We start from the raw sequence: 16,750 nt of genomic DNA, 5'->3' as shown, positions 1-16,750 counted from the left end.
CCATCCCCACAACTCCCCCCCACCACCTCCCACCCCCACAACTCCCCCCCACCACCTCCCATCCCCACAACTCCCCCCCCCCACCTCCCATCCCCACAACTCCCATCCCCACAACTCCCCCCCCCACCTCCCACCCCCACAACTCCCCCCCCCACCACCTCTCATCCCCACAACACCCCCCCAACTCTCATCCCCACAACTCCCCCCAACTCTCATCCCCACAACTCTTACCCATAACATCCCAACTCTCTTCCCCGTTACCCGAGACATCCAGCTCTCTTCTCCATTCTTACAGTGTTACAGATATGTACAATTCCCAATCTGGGTATATACACGAGATGTGATCACTGAGCCTCAGTACCAGCCTGTAACCCTGTGTCAGTACAGCGCTGTACTCACTGTCGCCTCATTTAGTTAGTGTTACAGGTCTGTACAATTCCCTATCTAGGTAGATACAGGAGATGTGATTATCGAGCCTGTCAGTACAGTACTGTATTGCACAGTGCAGGTAGAGGGGATATGGTAAATTGCAGAGTATACAGTCGGGTCTCACCTATCCTCTCGAGCTCCTCCTTCCCATTCTCGATGTGTTTCTGCAGCCACGGGTTACACTCGTGTTCCAGGTAATTCCTGTAATACTGAGGCAGATTAACATCTGCGCTGTTCCACGTCTGCGTGGTGATCTGAGCCTCGGGCGCGGTGCTCACGTACGTCCATCTCTCTGTATCCAGGCTCATAAACTCCTTCCCATCATATCCGTACTGATCATACCCGCGGGTGCTGCCATCATCTCGCAGCTCACAGCCGTACATCCGCTGCCCTATATGTATACCTGCACACACACAGACACACATATATATATATATATATACACACCTGTGTATAACACATCACGTCTCTCCCTTATTACTGCCAGCGCTATATGTGGGTATAACAGGACAGGCCTGTGTATAAAGGGTCAGAGTATGTATGTATGTGCGCGCACACACACACACACACACACACACACACACACCAATGGGCTGGCAGTAAACCCTGGTATTTACAGGTCTGTCAGTAGTTATTATGGGATTTCCCCCCTTCACCTTGGTACTGCACTTGAGTGATGACAGGGGATGGCACATCCATTGTAGCTGGGCCAACGGGATGCCCGCTCTCTGGCTGTACTTAAGGGCAGGACCGACCTAAAGTTCGTCCTTTCCCCTGAGATTGGGGTCTTCCCATGTGCTCTTCCATCCGGGGAGGAGTAGAGTGACTATACCTCTGCCTCCTATAGGGAGGTGGGGAAGAGCTAGTGACTGTCCAGGGACTATCTCCGGTGATACCGGAAGAGAAGAGACTATGATTCGGCAGGTGACTGTTGAATACCTGTAACTTACTGCACCAAGAGAAGTAATAAACGGTTCCTGTTTGCAATATACCTCCGGCCTGGTGTGTGATCTAACTGGGGGGAGAAGTACAGTTCTACCGTGGGAGATAGTCTCCATTTCCCGGGATACCTACGGCAGATGGAAGCGCTGCACTGCTAAGTATTATGTGGGGTATGGACCCAAGAAGCTTGTTCCTGAAGTCCCAAAGTTACCGCAGATGACTCAGCCCTCTTATTACCAGCAGGTAATGGCCCCATATGCGATTGGGATGGGGGGAGGGGTGGGCGGGAACGGAACACTGTGACGCACACACACACACATGTATATTATACCTGTGTATAACACAGCACGTCTCTCTTTTTACTGCCAGCGCTATACGTGGGTATAAAGGGTCAGTCCCATGTGTGTATATTTATATCCCTTGGCCTTGTACCCCCTAGGTACTGAAACTACCCATGCTTCTGTCACCTGTCTGGCTATCAGGAGGGGGGAGGGAAGGGTGGGTGAAAGACAGGGCCGAGGGGGGGAGGGTGAAAGAAAGGGCCGAGGGGGGGAGGGTGAAAGGCAGGGCCGAGGAGGGGGGGTGAAAGGCAGGGCTGAAGGGGGGGGAGGGGGTGAAAGGCAGGGCCGAGGGGGGAGAGGGTGAAAGGCAGGGCCGAGGGGGGGAGGGTGAAAGGCAGGGCCGAGGGGGGGGGGGGGGAAGGCAGGGCCGAGGGGGGGGGGGGGGGAAGGCAGGGCCGAGGAGGGGGGTGAAAGGCAGGGCATTGAAATGCAGGGCCGAGGGGGGGGTGGGTGATATGGAGGGTCGAGGGGGGGGGTGAAAAGCAGGGTCAAGGAGGGGGGTGAAAGGCAGGGCGGTGAAAGGCAGGACCGAGGGGGGGGGGGGGGGAGTGTGAAAGGCAGGGCCGAGGGGGGGGGGTGAAATGCAGGGCCGAGGAGGGGGGGGGTGAAATGCAGGGCCGAGGGGGGGGAGGGTGAAAGGCAGGGCCGAGGGGGGGGAGGGTGAAAGGCAGGGCCGAGGAAGGGGAGGGTGAAAGGCAGGGCGGTGAAAGGCAGGACCGAGGGGAGGGGGGGGTGAAAGGCAGGGCCGAGGGGAGGGGGGGTGAAAGGCAGGGCCGAGGGGGGGTGAAAGGCAGGGCCAAGGGGGGGTGAAAGGCAGGGCCAAGGGGGGGGGTGAAAGGCAGGGCCAAGGGGGGGGTGAAAGGCAGGGCCAGGGGGGGGGGGTGAAAGGCAGGGCCAGGGGGGGGGGTGAAAGGCAGGGCCGAGGGGTGGGGTGAAAGGCAGGGCCGAGGGGTGGGGTGAAAGGCAGGGCCGAGGGGGGGGGGGGTGAAAGGCAGGGCCGAGGGGGGGGGGGGTGAAAGGCAGGGCCGAGGGGGGGGGGGGTGAAAGGCAGGGCCGAGGGGGGGGGGTGAAAGGCAGGACCGAGGGGGCGGGTGAAATGCATGGCCGAGGAGGGGGGGGGTGAAATGCAGGGCCGAGGGGGGGGTGAAAGGCAGGGGCGAGGGGGGGGGTGAAAGGCAGGGCGGTGAAAGGCAGGACTGAGGGGGGGGGGTGAAAGGCAGGGCCGAGGGGAGGGGGGGTGAAAGGCAGGGCCGAGGGGGGGGGGTGAAAGGCAGGGCCGAGGGGGGGGGGGTGAAAGGCAGGGCCGAGGGGGGGGTGAAAGGCAGGGCCGAGGGTGGGGGGGTCAAAGGCAGGGCAGAGGGTGGGGGGTCAAAGGCAGGGCCAAGGGGGGGTGAAAGGCAGGGCCAAGGGGGGGTGAAAGGCAGGGCCGATGGGGGGGGTGAAAGGCAGGGCCGATGGGGGCGGGGTGAAAGGCAGGGCCAAGGGGGGGGTGAAAGGCAGTGCCGAGGGGGGGGTGAAAGGCAGGGCCGAGGGGGGGTGAAAGGCAGGGCCGAGGGGGGGGGGTGAAAGGCAGGGCCGAAAGGCAGGGCTGAGGGGGGGGGGTGAAAGGCAGGGTCGAGGGGGGGGGGGGTGAAAGGCAGGGGGGGGTGAAAGGCACGGGTAGGGTGACCAGGTGTCCCGGTTTAGCCGAGACAGTCCCATTTTTTTAACCTCTGTCCCGGTTTTTTAGTCTCTGTCCTGACCATCAGAGCAGGGGGGGCAGCAGAGAGCAGACAATGCATGGAGGAGAGCAGGGGCCGGGTCTGAGCTGCGGAGAGGTGAAAGGCAGGGCCGAGGGGGGGGGGGGGGTGAAAGGCAGGGCGGTGAAAGGCAGGGTCGAGGGGGGGGTGAAAGGCAGGGCCGAGGGGGGGGGGGTGAAAGGCAGGGCCGAGGGGGGGGGGTGAAAGGCAGGGCTGAGGGGGGGGGTGAAAGGCAGGGCTGAGGGGGGTGAAAGACAGGAGCAAGGGGGGGGGGGTGAAAGGCAGGGCCGAGGGGGGGGGGGGTGAAAGGCAGGGCCGAGGGGGGGGGGTGAAAGGCAGGGGCGAGGGGGAGGGGTGAAAGGCAGGGGCAAGGGGGGGTGAAAGGCAGGGCCGAGGGGGGGGGGGGGTGAAAGCAGGCCGAGGGGGGGGGGTGAAAGGCAGGGCAAGGGGGGGGGGGTGAAAGGCAGGGCCGAGGGGGGGGGGTGAAAGGCAGGGCCGAGGGGGGGGGGGTGAAAGACAGGCCAAGGGGGGGGGGTGAAAGGCAGGGCCGAGGGGGGGGGGTGAAAGGCAGGGCCGAGGGGGGGGGGGTGAAAGGCAGGGCCGAGGGGGGGGGTGAAAGGCAGGGCCGAGGGGGGGGGGTGAAAGGCAGGGTCGAGGGGGGGGGGGTGAAAGGCAGGGTCGAGGGGGGGGGGGTGAAAGGCAGGGTCGAGGGGGGGGGGGGGTGAAAGGCAGGGTCGAGGGGGGGGGGTGAAAGGCAGGGTCGAGGGGGGGGGTGAAAGGCAGGGTCGAGGGGGGGGGTTAAAGGCAGGGTCGAGGGGGGGGGGGTGAAAGGCAGGGCCAAAAGGCAGGGCTGAGGGGGGGGGTGAAAGGCAGGGGCGGGGGGCGGTGAAAGGCAGGGGGGGTGAAAGGCAGGGGTAGGGTGACCAGGTGTCCCGGTTTAGCCGGGACAGTCCCATTTTTTTTAACCTCTGTCCCGGTGTTTTAGTCTCTGTCCCGGTTTTTTAGTCTCTGTCCCGGCTGCCCTGCATCCTGTAAAATGTTCCGGTTTTTTGTGGCTGTTCCGCTTTTGACCATCAGAGCAGGGGGGGCAGCAGAGAGCAGACAATGCATGGAGGAGAGCAGGGGCCGGGTCTGAGCTGCGAAGCCCCAGCAGTGAGACCCGGAAGTGTCAGTGAGAACTTCCGGTGTCTGCTGCCCGGGCTCAAGATGGCTTCCCCCAGCCATGCAGGTATGGTCCAGAATGGGGGACACAGACACACACTCACACAATGGGGGGGGGGTGGGGGACAGAGAGAGGCACAGGCACAACATGGGGAGAGACACAGAGAGAGGCACAGCATGGGGAGAGACAGAGAGAGACACAGGCACAGCATGGGGAGAGACACAGCATGGGGAGAGGCAGAGAGAGAGGCACAGGTACAGCATGGGGAGAGGCAGACAGAGAGGCACAGGCACAGCATGGGGAGAGACAGAGAGAGACACACACAGGCACAGCATGGGGAGAGACACAGAGAGAGACACACACAGGCACAGCATGGGGAGAGACAGAGAGAACACAGGCACAGCATGGGGAGAGACACAGAGAGAGAGACACACACAGGCACAGCATGGGGAGAGACACAGAGAGAGGCACAGGCACAGCATGGGGAGAGACACAGAGAGAACAAAGGCACAGCATGGGGAGAGACAGAGAGAGAGACACACACAGGCACAACATGGGGAGAGACACAGAGAGAGACACACACAGGCACAGCATGGGGAGAGACAGAGAGAGAGAGGCACAGGCACAGCATGGGGAGAGACAGAGAGAGAGGCAGAGCATGGGGAGAGACAGAGAGAGAGGCACAGGCACAGCATGGAGAGAGACAGAGAGAGAGGCACAGCATGGGGACAGACATAGAGAGAGACACACACAGGCACAGCATGGGGAGAGACACAGAGAGAGACACACACAGGCTCAGCATGGGGAGAGACACAGAGAGAACACAGGCACAGCATGGGGAGAGACAGAGAGCGAGACACACACAGGCACAACATGAGGAGAGACACAGAGAGAGAGACACACACAGGCACAGCATGGGGAGAGACAGAGAGAGAACACAGGGACAGCATGGGGAGAGACACAGAGAGAGACACACACAGGCACAACATGGGGAGAGGCAGACAGAGAGGCACAGGCACAGCATGGGGAGAGACACAGAGAGAGACACACACGGGCACAGCATGGGGAGAGGCAGAGAGAGAGGCACAGGCACAGCATGGGGAGAGACACAGAGAGAGGCACAGGCACAGCATGGGGAGAGACAGAGACACACACAGGCACAGCATGGGGAGAGGCAGAGAGAGAGAGGCACAGGCACAGCATGGGGAGAGACACAGAGAGAGACACACACAGGCACAGCATGGGGAGAGGCAGAGAGAGAGGACAGGCACAGCATGGGGAGAGACACAGAGAGAGACACACACAGGCACAGCATGGGGAGAGACACAGAGAGAGGCACAGGCACAGCATGGGGAGAGACACAGAGAGAGACACACACAGGCACAGCATGGGGAGAGACACAGAGAGAGGCACAGGTACAGCATGGGGAGAGGCACAGGCACAGCATGGGGAAAGACACAGAGAGAGAGACACACACAGGCACAGCATGGGGAGAGGCAGAGAGAGAGGCACAGGCACAGCATGGGGAGAGACACAGAGAGAGGCACAGGCACAGCATGGGGAGAGACAGAGAGAGACACACAGGCACAACATGGGGAGAGACACAGAGAGAGGCACAGGCACAGCATGGGGAGAGACACACACAGGCACAGCATGGGGAGAGACACAGAGAGAGAGAGACACACACAGGCACAGCATGGGGAGAGACAGAGAGAGAGACACACACACAGGCACAACATGGGGAGAGACACAGAGAGAGGCACACACAGGCACAGCATGGGGAGAGACAAAGAGAGAGACACAGGCACAGCATGGGGAGAGACACAGAGAGAACACAGGCACAGCATGGGGAGAGACAGAGAGAGAGACACACACAGGCACAGCATGGGGAGAGACACAGAGAGAACACAGGCACCGCATGGGGAGAGACACAGAGAGAGAGACACACACAGGCACAGCATGGGGAGAGGCAGAGAGAGAGGCACAGCATGGGGAGAGACACAGAGAGAACACAGGCACAGCATGGGGAGAGACACAGAGAGAACACAGGCACAGCATGGGGAGAGACACAGAGAGAGAGACACACACAGGCACAGCATGGGGAGAGGCAGAGAGAGAGGCACAGCATGGGGAGAGACACAGAGAGAACACAGGCACAGCATGGGGAGAGACACAGAGAGAACACAGGCACAGCATGGGGAGAGACACAGAGAGAGAGACACACACAGGCACAGCATGGGGAGAGGCAGAGAGAGAGGCACAGCATGGGGAGAGACACAGAGAGAACACAGGCACAGCATGGGGAGAGACACAGAGAGAACACAGGCACAGCATGGGGAGAGACACAGAGAGAGAGACACACACAGGCACAGCATGGGGAGAGACACAGAGAGAGACACACACACAGGCACAGCATGGGGAGAGGCAGAGAGAGAGGCACAGGCACAGCATGGGGAGAGACACAGAGAGAGGCACAGGCACAGCATGGGGAGAGACACAGAGAGAGGCACAGGCACAGTATGGGGAGAGACACAGAGAGAGACACACAGGCACAGCATGGGGAGAGACACAGAGAGAGGCACAGGCACAGCATGGGGAGAGACACAGAGAGAGGCACAGGCACAGCATGGGGAGAGACAAAGAGAGAGAACACAGGCACAGCATGGGGAGAGACAAAGAGAGAGAACACAGGCACAGCATGGGGAGAGGCAGAGAGCGAGAGAGAGACACACACAGGCACAGCATGGGGAGAGAGGCACGGCATGGGGAGAGGGGCACAGCATGGGAAGAGGGGCACAGAGTGGGGGGGGAGAGAGACAGAATGGGGGGGGGGAGAGAGACAGAATGGGGGGGGGAGACAGAAAATGGAGGAGAGATAGAGAAAGGGGGGGAGAGAGAGAGACAGAGAATGGAGGGGGGAGAGAGAGAATGGGGGAGAGAGAATGGGGGGAGCATGGAGAGTAGAGAGAGAGTGAATGGGGGAGGAGAGAGAATGGGGGGACAGAGAGTCGAGAATGGGGGTAAGGGGGGAGAGAGAGCCGAGAATGGGGGGGGAGGTGGGGTGAGGAGAGAATGGGGAGGGGGTAGAGAGAATGGGGGAGAGAGGGAGAGAATGGATGGGAGAGGGAATGGGGGAGAAGATGGAATGGGGGTGGAGAGGGGATGGGGGAGGAGAGAGAGAGAATGGGGAAGGTGAGAGAGAATGGGGGAGTTTCACAGAATGGGGGAAGACACATGGAATGGGGGAGAGAGACAGAATGGAGGTGAAAGAGAGAGACAGAGAATGGGGGGAGAGACAGAAAATGGAAGAGAGACATAGAAAATGGGGGAGAGGAGAGAGAGAGAGACAAAGAATGGGGGAAAGAGAGAATGGGGGGGGGGAGAGAAAGAAAATGGGGGATAGAGAGACACAGAATGGGGGGAGAGAGACAGAAAATTGAGGAGAGACAGAGAATGGGGAGAGGAGAGAGAGCGAGAGAATGTGGGGAGAGAGAGCGAGAGAATGTGGGGAGAGAGAGCGAGAGAGAGAATGGGGGGGGGGAGAATGGGGGATTGAGACAGAATGGGGGAGAGAGAGACAGACAGAGAACGGAGGGGAGAGACAGAGAACGGAGGGGAGAGAGAGACAGAGAACGGAGGGGAGAGAGAGACAGAGAACGGAGGGGAGAGAGACAGAGAATGAGGGGAGAGAGAGACAGAGAATGAGGGGGGGAGAATGGGGGATTGAGACAGAATGGGGGAGAGAGAGAGACAGACAGAGAACGGAGGGGAGAGAGAGAGACAGACAGAGAACGGAGGGGAGAGAGAGAGAGACAGACAGAGAACGGAAGGGAGAGAGAGACAGAGAACAGAGGGGAGAGAGAGACAGAGAACAGAGGGGAGAGAGAGACAGAGAACAGAGGGGAGAGAGAGACAGAGAACAGAGGGGGGAGAGAGAGACAGAGAACGGAGGGGAGAGAGAGAGACAGAGAACGGAGGGGAGAGAGAGAGACAGAGAACGGAGGGGAGAGAGAGAGACAGAGAACGGAGGGGAGAGAGAGAGACAGAGAACGGAGGGGAGAGAGAGAGAGAGAGACAGAGAACGGAGGGGAGAGAGAGAGAGACAGAGAACGGAGGGGAGAGAGAGAGAGAGAACAGAGGGGAGAGAGAGAGACAGAGAACGGAGGGGAGAGAGAGAGACAGAGAACGGAGGGGAGAGAGAGAGACAGAGAACGGAGGGGAGAGAGAGAGAGAGAGACAGAGAACGGAGGGGAGAGAGAGAGAGAGAGACAGAGAACGGAGGGGAGAGAGAGAGAGAGAGACAGAGAACGGAGGGGAGAGAGAGAGAGACAGAGAACGGAGGGGAGAGAGAGAGACAGAGAACGGAGGGGAGAGAGAGAGACAGAGAACGGAGGGGAGAGAGAGAGACAGAGAACGGAGGGGAGAGAGAGAGACAGAGAACGGAGGGGAGAGAGAGAGACAGAAAACGGAGCGGAGAGAGAGAGACAGAGAATGGAGGGGAGAGAGAGACAGAGAATGAGGGTAGAGAGAGAGACAGAGAATGAGGGAGAGAGAGACAGAGAATGAGGGGAGAGCGAGAGAGACAGAGAATGGAGGGAAGAGAGAGACAGAGAATGAGGGGAGAGAGAGAGACAGAGAATGGAGGGGAGCGAGAGACAGAGAATGAGGGGAGAAGAGAGACAGAGAATGGAGGGGAGCGAGAGACAGAGAATGAGGGTAGAGAGAGAGACAGGGAATGAGGGGAGAGAGAGAGACAGAGAATGAGGGGAGAGAGAGAGACAGAGAATGGAGGGGAGCGAGAGACAGAATGAGGGGAGAGAGAGAGACAGAGAATGAGGGGAGAGAGAGAGACAGAGAATGAGGGGAGAGAGACAGAATGGAGGGGAGAGCGAGAGAGACAGAGAATGGGGGGGCAAGGCACAGAGAATGGGCAGAGAGAGACACAGAGAATGGGGGGGGGGAAGAGAGAGAGACAGAAAATGGAGGAGAGACACAGAATGAGAGGGAGTGAGGGATGGGAGAGGGAGGGAGAGAATGGGGGAGAGAGAATGAGAGAATGTGGGGACAGAGAGAATGTTGGGAAAGAGAGAGAGAATGGGGGGAGGGGGAGAGAGGGAGAAAGAGAATGAGGTGAGAGAGAGACAGGGAAGGGTGGAATGAGAATGTAGGGGTGGGGAGAACGCCAATAGAGGGATATGGGGGGAGGTAGAGAGAAAGGGGTGTGTGTGTGATCAATCACTGAAAGTCAATTAACCAATCACCATCACCCAATTAAATTAACACAAGAAACCTGCAGCTCTGATGTCATGTGTTGATTAAGCTTATGTAACGGGTTTTCTGGACCTTCCTGACCCACCCAATCTCACATTGGCCCCTGTGGTCTAACCAGTCCCCATTACATGGTAGTGTCTGGTGGTGCACCTGTTGGAAACAGGACTCCTGAGTCTCCCGCATGATGGTGTTATGGGGAATGTCAGCCAGACAGGCAGCTGAGGTAGTGTGCTTGAGTCCTACCTACATACAGTGCAGCGCCTCCACCTCATCAGGATCTCTGCGTCCGCAAGGAGATGGTTCTGATGAGGAACTCCTCTGTGGTGCCTTCCTCTGTGGAGTAACTTCACACTCACACGTGGGGGTTCTTGTGAACAAGGGCATCTTTATTGATGGTCTAGGCAGACTGCCCCTCGCAGCAAATAGCTTAGCCGCTCATCTTGTACAGCACTCCCCTTCAGAAGAATCTGCCCTCCCAATGGAGTTGGGTCACCTCTCCCCCCAGGGAGATCATCTCCTGTGCCAGGTCCCTGGACACAGTGTAGGCCCTGCCAGCCTTGCTGCTGCAGATCTGACTACTTGCTGTAGAACCACTCTCTTGAACTCGCAGTTAACACACTTGATCTTGAACACCAACTTTGGGCAGTGCTGTGCCTTATATACCTTAGGAAAGCCACATCTCTGATGTCACTAGCAGTGGACTCAGAGCATGTTACCACTCCCCTTGAATACATATGACACCTCACCAGGATGTGAGGGCAAACCTCCATGATTGATGCTGGCAATCCTGTATCCTTACCAGGTTTACTGCCAGCATGAGAGAGAACTGTATACCATTTTTAAACATGGCTACATTCTCCCCCTGGTGAATCCCAACGGCCCGTCTGGGACCTAAATTTGTCAGATCTTCCTCCAGGCAGCACTGCAAAACATAACAATACACATGATCAAATTTCATATATACAGTTCTCATATTTCACATAATAACATAACTTAACCTGTGCCTGCTGACCAGCAGACTGCACTGCTCCTGAAGAGTATGTCCCAGTACTTTCCTAATAATAGTGCCTGGGATCTGGCTTCTTTACTTCCCGGCCAGCGCTATCCTTGACCGTCACGCTGTATTCCCTGGGTAGCCCATTCTCTGGCCGTATTCTACCCTATGCATGTACACATTGCGCCCAATGCTCCATACCCTCATGAGCTGAGAAATTCTCTCCTCCGTCTTGTGAGCAGAGAACCCACTACCTTTGGTCAGGGTGTACTCCTCTATAGTTTCCCGTAACCATCCATGCCTCTGGTCCTCTATCTCCTGCATTAAAGGTTCAGGGACATAAGGGTACTCCAACCCGTGGGATTTCTTGTACTTTGTCACTATGGCCCGCTCAGCCCTGCTAGTCCTAATTAATCTGGCATTGCCTGCCTTACCTGGCAGCACCCAAGACAACGGCTCATTAGGTTCTACGGGGTCCCGGAATCTGTCTGTCCCCTTGGGATCCACTACCCCCGTATTGATGTCATGCCACCTTAGCCTAAGTTCTTCCAGCCGTTCCGCTTCGCTGAATTGACCTACTCCCCACCAGTAATCAACTATCCCCTCTCTTCTTAAAATGAATCTAGTGCGGTCCAGCCAGGCCTCTTACCCTTTGAATTTGGGCGCCCACCACCTGGTCTCTCTCTCCCCCGCATCCTCTGGTACCGCTACAGTACCCTCACCATCCTCCTGCTCTCCCCCTGAGGATATCCCTGAGGTATCGGTCAATCGGGAATTGGACCCTAACCTTTTGGGCCTACTGGTGACCTTAACACTGATAGAACTAGGGCAATCACTAGAACAGGACACCTGTCGCATGTATCTTCCCCCACCCGACCCGTCATCCGACGTAAAACATTCGCCATAGTCCAAGTTCTCCCCAGTCCTTTCATCCGAAGTGGCTCGGGACTCCCCAGACAAGCCTTGGCTCGACTGGGACCCGTAGGAAAAAGTGACAGGGGCAGGGGCTTTAACTATGGCTGGGGGTTGGGCATAGGGAAATACTGCCGGCATCCGCGGGGCTACGACCCGCAATCTCTTCGCTACCTTGCCCGGTGCCATCGGACTGGCCTTCCGGTTCTCCCGTCTCGCTGCTTCCAGGCTTCCGCAGGGCCTGCTAGCTCTTCCCGGATCCAGGCGATCTGGTACAGCTACTTGGTCGCGGGACGCGGCCATCTTCCATCCGGTTCCGCAGTGCCCGCCGGAAGTGATGTCATCAATCTCGCGGGACTCACCGCCGCCATCTTGGGTTGGGTTCCCCACCGGAACCTCTTCTTCCAGAACGACATCCAACGCCGGAAGTGATGGTTCTGCTCTCCGCTCCGCTCGAGCCTGGGCTAGGCCTTTCTCCGCCGTTGCCAAAACCGGCGCCTGGGGAGGGCAAGGGTGTCGCTTATCGCTCTGTCGGCTCGGGATGGTTCCTTCTCCGCCGTCGGTTCCGCCAGTCACCATGGCCGTGGGACTCCGCCTCTCCGGTTGTCTCTGCACCGGCGACTTGCGACTCCGCTCCGGCGCGACACAGGTAAGTGCCGGTTCTCTTGCTGCATCGCTGTAGTGGTCCGCCGGTAGGCGCATCACCACCGGTGTCGCTTGTTCGTCGTCCGAGGATCCAAACGCCGATTCAGGGAGTGGCACTCCCGTCCGGGAAACGATGGTGAGGTTCTCGGCTCTCACCTCGCATACATGTCCCTTTCTCCTCAGGCTCCGTTTTTATCATAAGGAGCGATCCCCATGCTCCGGGATCAACTGGTTCCTTCCAGGCCGCACGCGGGGCTTCAGCCGTCAGCATGGCTGTGTCCGCTCCCGCCTCCACGGTCTGTCCGGGCACAAAAGGTTGCACGGCCCATAAGTAATGGATGCCACATTGAGGGCATCTGGACGTGGTGCTGACCCCACCACCCGGCAGCCTGCACTGCATACACAGCCATTTGACAGTCTCTTTTCCGCCCGCCATGAGCACCAGGAAGCCTCCTGGAGCCGAATAGGGGTGGGCAGAGATGTCCGTTTCTTCATTCGCTTTGCCAGCCATGTTGATAACAGGAGACACCTTTAGCAGAGGTCTTTCCTGTTCTCCAGCTCCTCGCAACTGAAGGGCAGGGGCTGGTTTAGTAACTCCTCCCTCTTCTAGCTTCAACCTCATTTGGCACAACTGGAAACCACTCCCCCTGGTTGAGATTAGGGGAGGGTCCCACAAGTTCACGGTGTGCCCCAGCACCAGGGCTGAGCTTGTCACTGTCCATGAGGGCGCGGCCACAGCTTTCGCGCCATACCCCCCAGCAGGTTTTTTTTTTTTTTTATAACTTGGATTTTATTGGTGAATACATGCTTGTTATACATAAAAAAACATTCAGACAAACATTGTTCAAATTAGCATATAGTAAACATTAATTTACGCATTACAGACCCGCACGGTTTTTCGAGCCCTACTTAACTGTGCGGGGGATGATAGTCAGTCACTCTTATTGTGAGGAGTTGGGGGGAAATAATAACACTAATAAATAACAATAAAAAAAAAAGGGGGGGGAGGGAGGAGGGAAGGGATGTAGGATAGGGGTGGGAGATCGGAAGGGGTGGATGGAACGGCTGCTGAGGGCTGTTGAGACGTCCTTAGTACCACCGATTAGCCGGAGGAGCCGAAATAAGGTATAGATGAGCGGCCTCATGGTGTGTGAGGTATTTATTGTGGGCAAGGGCTTCCCCTCTCTGTAGGAGAACGCATCTATTACTATTATAGCCAAATTGTGTTACGCTCTACCCCGGGGATGTCTGTCTGAGCTAGCCAAGGAGCCCAAACTTTTAGATAATTATCGCCAGTGTCATTAACTAAGCTCGTTAACTTTTCCATCTGGTATATAAACCAAATACGATTCCGAATCTTTGGGATAATTGGAATTTCGGGGCGTTTCCATAATGCTGCGATCTCACACCGCGTTGCTATTGCGAAATGTGCAATGAGTTTATTATGCGACTTTGACAGGCCTTTTAAGGGTCTGTTTAATAGAAACAGCCATGGGTCTGGGGGAGTAGAGAGGTCAAAAATCCTCTGGATCCAATTCCTGATTTGTTCCCAAACTAGGGAGATCCGCGGGCAGGACCCAGCATATGTAACAGGTCAGCTGTTCCTCCACATTGTTTAGGACACAGTGGGGAGGACCCTGGAATGAATTTCGATAATTTGAGTGGGGTGAGGTACCATCTCATAAGAACTTTATATGTGTTCTCCTTCAGTGTGGTGCATATAGAACTTTTGGCTGTAGCCAAGAATATGGTGTTCCATTCTTCATCCTCTAGAGACTCCCCTAGGTCTAATTCCCAATGATTGCGGAAAGATGGTATTTGCTGTTTTGATGCTACTGACTCGATTACCTCTCCGTATATCGTAGGTATAAGTCCCTTAGTGTCGGTTTCTGTCCGACAGAGCTTTTCGAAATTTGTCAGGGGAGGGTGTGGGGCGGATTTATTATAAAATGCTCTAAGCTGGAGGTATTTATAGAATTCTACGTGGGGGATATCTTTTTCTAGTCTGATATGATCGAATGATTTGATTTTTAGATTATAGCCCTCCGGGTCTTTGAGTCTGGTATATCCTTTTAGTTTCCAACTTGAGTAGTTGTTACCAGTAAGGCCGGGCGCAAAGCCGGGGTTGTTCCAAATGGGCGACATCAGCGAACTTCCTGAGGTAAGCGAGTTTTTCAATCTCGTTCCTTCCCAGACCGATATGGTGTTGGTCATTGAGGTAAGCGGTAGCATAGCCAATTTTCTTGCAGTTTTGGGTAGCCAAATCAGGTTGTTAAGCTCTAATGGGGCGCAGGCCGCACTCTCCAGCTCCACCCATCTTTTTAGTTTAGGATCAGAATGCCATTGTATAATATGACTTAATTGAGCCGCTTTGTAGTATGACAACAGGCAGGGTACCGCTAAGCCACCCATTAAGGTAGGTCTTTTCATATTTAATTTATTGACTCTCGGATGGTACCCCTATAAATAGTCTTTATCATGGAGTCTTGGTCTGCTCAGGCCGCAACAGGCTGCAACAGGCCGCGCTTCTCCTTCAAGAAATGTCCTGCAGCGTATCTCTCTCTCTTACTACTGGGAAAGGGTCCCTATCTGAGGCCTTTCCCTACAGAATGTACAGCTCACAGTATCTACTGGGAATCAGGGCATCTATCTGGGACCTTGTGGGGGATCTGGCCTAGTTCAAAGGAGCACTGCCAGCGCTATACGTGGGTATAACAGGACAGGCCTGTGTATAAAGGGTTAGATGCATATATGTATGTATGTATGTATGTATGTATGTATGTATGTATGTATGCACACACACACGTATAACACAGGACGTCTCTTATTACTGCCAGCGCTATATGTGGGTATAACAGGACAGGCCTGTGTATAAAAGGTCAGTCATATATATAATATATACCTGTGTATAACACCGCATGTAATGGGAGTATAATGAGTGTCTCACCTCCTGTCTGGTTGAATCTCTGCATCGCTATCTGCACGTCGCGTTTGAATGCAGCCTCATTGCTTTTGCCGATCAGTGTCTGTGTTTCCCAGTAATCCGGATCCTTGATCTTCTCCATCCACGGAGCCACGGGACGGAACCGCCGACTGTCACTGTCATACCTCATTATCTCCCGGTCATCCAGATACCCGACTGAAGAAAACAGGGGCAGCCCGGAGCCTGGAGCCGAGACCCCCGTGTGATAATACCGCAGGGAGTGACTGTCTGAGACACAAATATAGGTAAATACACACACACACACACACACAGTGACACACACACACACAGTGACACACACACACAAAACAGAGGCAGACCGAAGCCTGGAACTGAGACCCCTGTGTAATAATACTGCAGGGAGTGACTGTCTGAGAGACACAGATATAGGTAAATACACACACACACACACACACACACACAGTGACACACAGAAAACAAGCAGCCCAGAGCCTGGAGCTGAGACCCCGTGTAAGAGAGGCAGGAGGTCCCAAAAATGGGGCTGTCGCATCCATAAGGGCTGCGGTGCCTTTTGGGGGTACATACTGTTGCTTCCTTTCCTTCCCCCCCCCCCCACCACGAGGTTTGTTAGATTCGCGCGCGTGCCAACAGTGGGAGGGGTACTCGCGTGGGCTATTTAAACCTGGCACTGGCTAGTAGCTCCTCACTGATTTTGTTTTCTTTCTCCCTGCAGGTTCCTGTGATCCTCAGCCCCAGCAGCAGCAGCACAGAGCACAGCCCCCAGCAGCAGCAGCACAGAGCACAGCCCCCAGCAGCAGCAGCACAGAGCACAGCCCCCAGCAGCAGCACAGAGCACAGCCCCCAGCAGCACAGAGCACAGCCCCCAGCAGCAGCAGCAGCACAGAGCACAGCCCCCAGCAGCAGCACAGAGCACAGCCCCCAGCAGCACAGAGCACAGCCCCCAGCAGCAGCAGCAGCACAGAGCACAGCCCCCAGCAGCACAGAGCACAGCCCCCAGCAGCAGCAGCAGCACAGAGCACAGCCCCCAGCAGCAGCACAGAACACAGCCCTGTCAGGTCAGCGCCTCTGTTTCCCGCGCCCTCCTACTCACCGGCATCCACACGCCGGTGCGGTGGCCCACGCAGCTGCATCTCCTGATCCTCCACCGGCGCGCCGCCCCTGTCTTCCGGAGGCGCGTAGCGGCTCCCGTCCGCGTACACACCTCTGCGTGTCCCGCTCCTGCCTCGAGGACACGTGCATGCGCCAATTAAAGGAACCTGCACATGCAATACTGCCTGGACTAATCTCAGGTGGGCTACACCTGAGCTTCACCCTGCCACAGCCTAACACAGGTCTACATATATCTGGGTC

The 16,750-nt window shown here is 56.6% G+C and overlaps 2 protein-coding genes across 2 annotated transcripts in view; both read right to left on the bottom strand.

Annotated features, from left to right (window-relative positions):
• Window positions 1-16,530, bottom strand: part of LOC142476705 (class I histocompatibility antigen, F10 alpha chain-like) — a 30,267-nt gene extending 13,737 nt beyond the window's left edge. Inside the window, exons 1-4 of the mRNA XM_075581876.1 lie at window positions 16,491-16,530; window positions 16,236-16,286; window positions 15,383-15,646; window positions 554-832 (exon numbers count right to left, since the gene is read on the bottom strand). Of these exons, the coding sequence (XP_075437991.1) occupies window positions 554-832; window positions 15,383-15,646; window positions 16,236-16,286; window positions 16,491-16,530 (634 nt within the window). The remainder of the gene's footprint in view (window positions 1-553; window positions 833-15,382; window positions 15,647-16,235; window positions 16,287-16,490) is intronic.
• Window positions 10,250-15,376, bottom strand: LOC142476704 (uncharacterized). The gene is made up of 2 exons (XM_075581874.1): window positions 11,965-15,376; window positions 10,250-10,806 (listed from the first exon to the last, which is right to left on the bottom strand). The coding sequence occupies exons 1-2, from the start codon at window positions 12,490-12,492 to the stop codon at window positions 10,627-10,629; spliced, it is 708 nt and encodes a 235-aa protein (XP_075437989.1). The 5' UTR covers window positions 12,493-15,376; the 3' UTR covers window positions 10,250-10,626.
• Window positions 16,531-16,750: the final 220 nt, after the last annotated feature.

This window comes from Ascaphus truei, unplaced genomic scaffold (genome assembly GCF_040206685.1).
Source record: "Ascaphus truei isolate aAscTru1 unplaced genomic scaffold, aAscTru1.hap1 HAP1_SCAFFOLD_1646, whole genome shotgun sequence".
Classification (NCBI taxonomy): domain Eukaryota; kingdom Metazoa; phylum Chordata; class Amphibia; order Anura; family Ascaphidae; genus Ascaphus; species Ascaphus truei.
Note: the sequence above shows the minus strand (reverse complement) of the source record. Positions and strands in the feature narration are given on the sequence as shown.

Excerpts from the sequence above, each read along its gene's own strand:
- LOC142476704 (XM_075581874.1), bottom strand. The coding sequence starts at position 12,492 with ATGCGCCTACCGGCGGACCACTACAGCGATGCAGCAAGAGAACCGGCA. Across the intron at positions 10,807-11,964 it reads GTCCGATGGCACCGGGCAAG|TGCTGCCTGGAGGAAGATCT; the intron begins GTAGCGAAGAGA and ends TATGTTTTGCAG.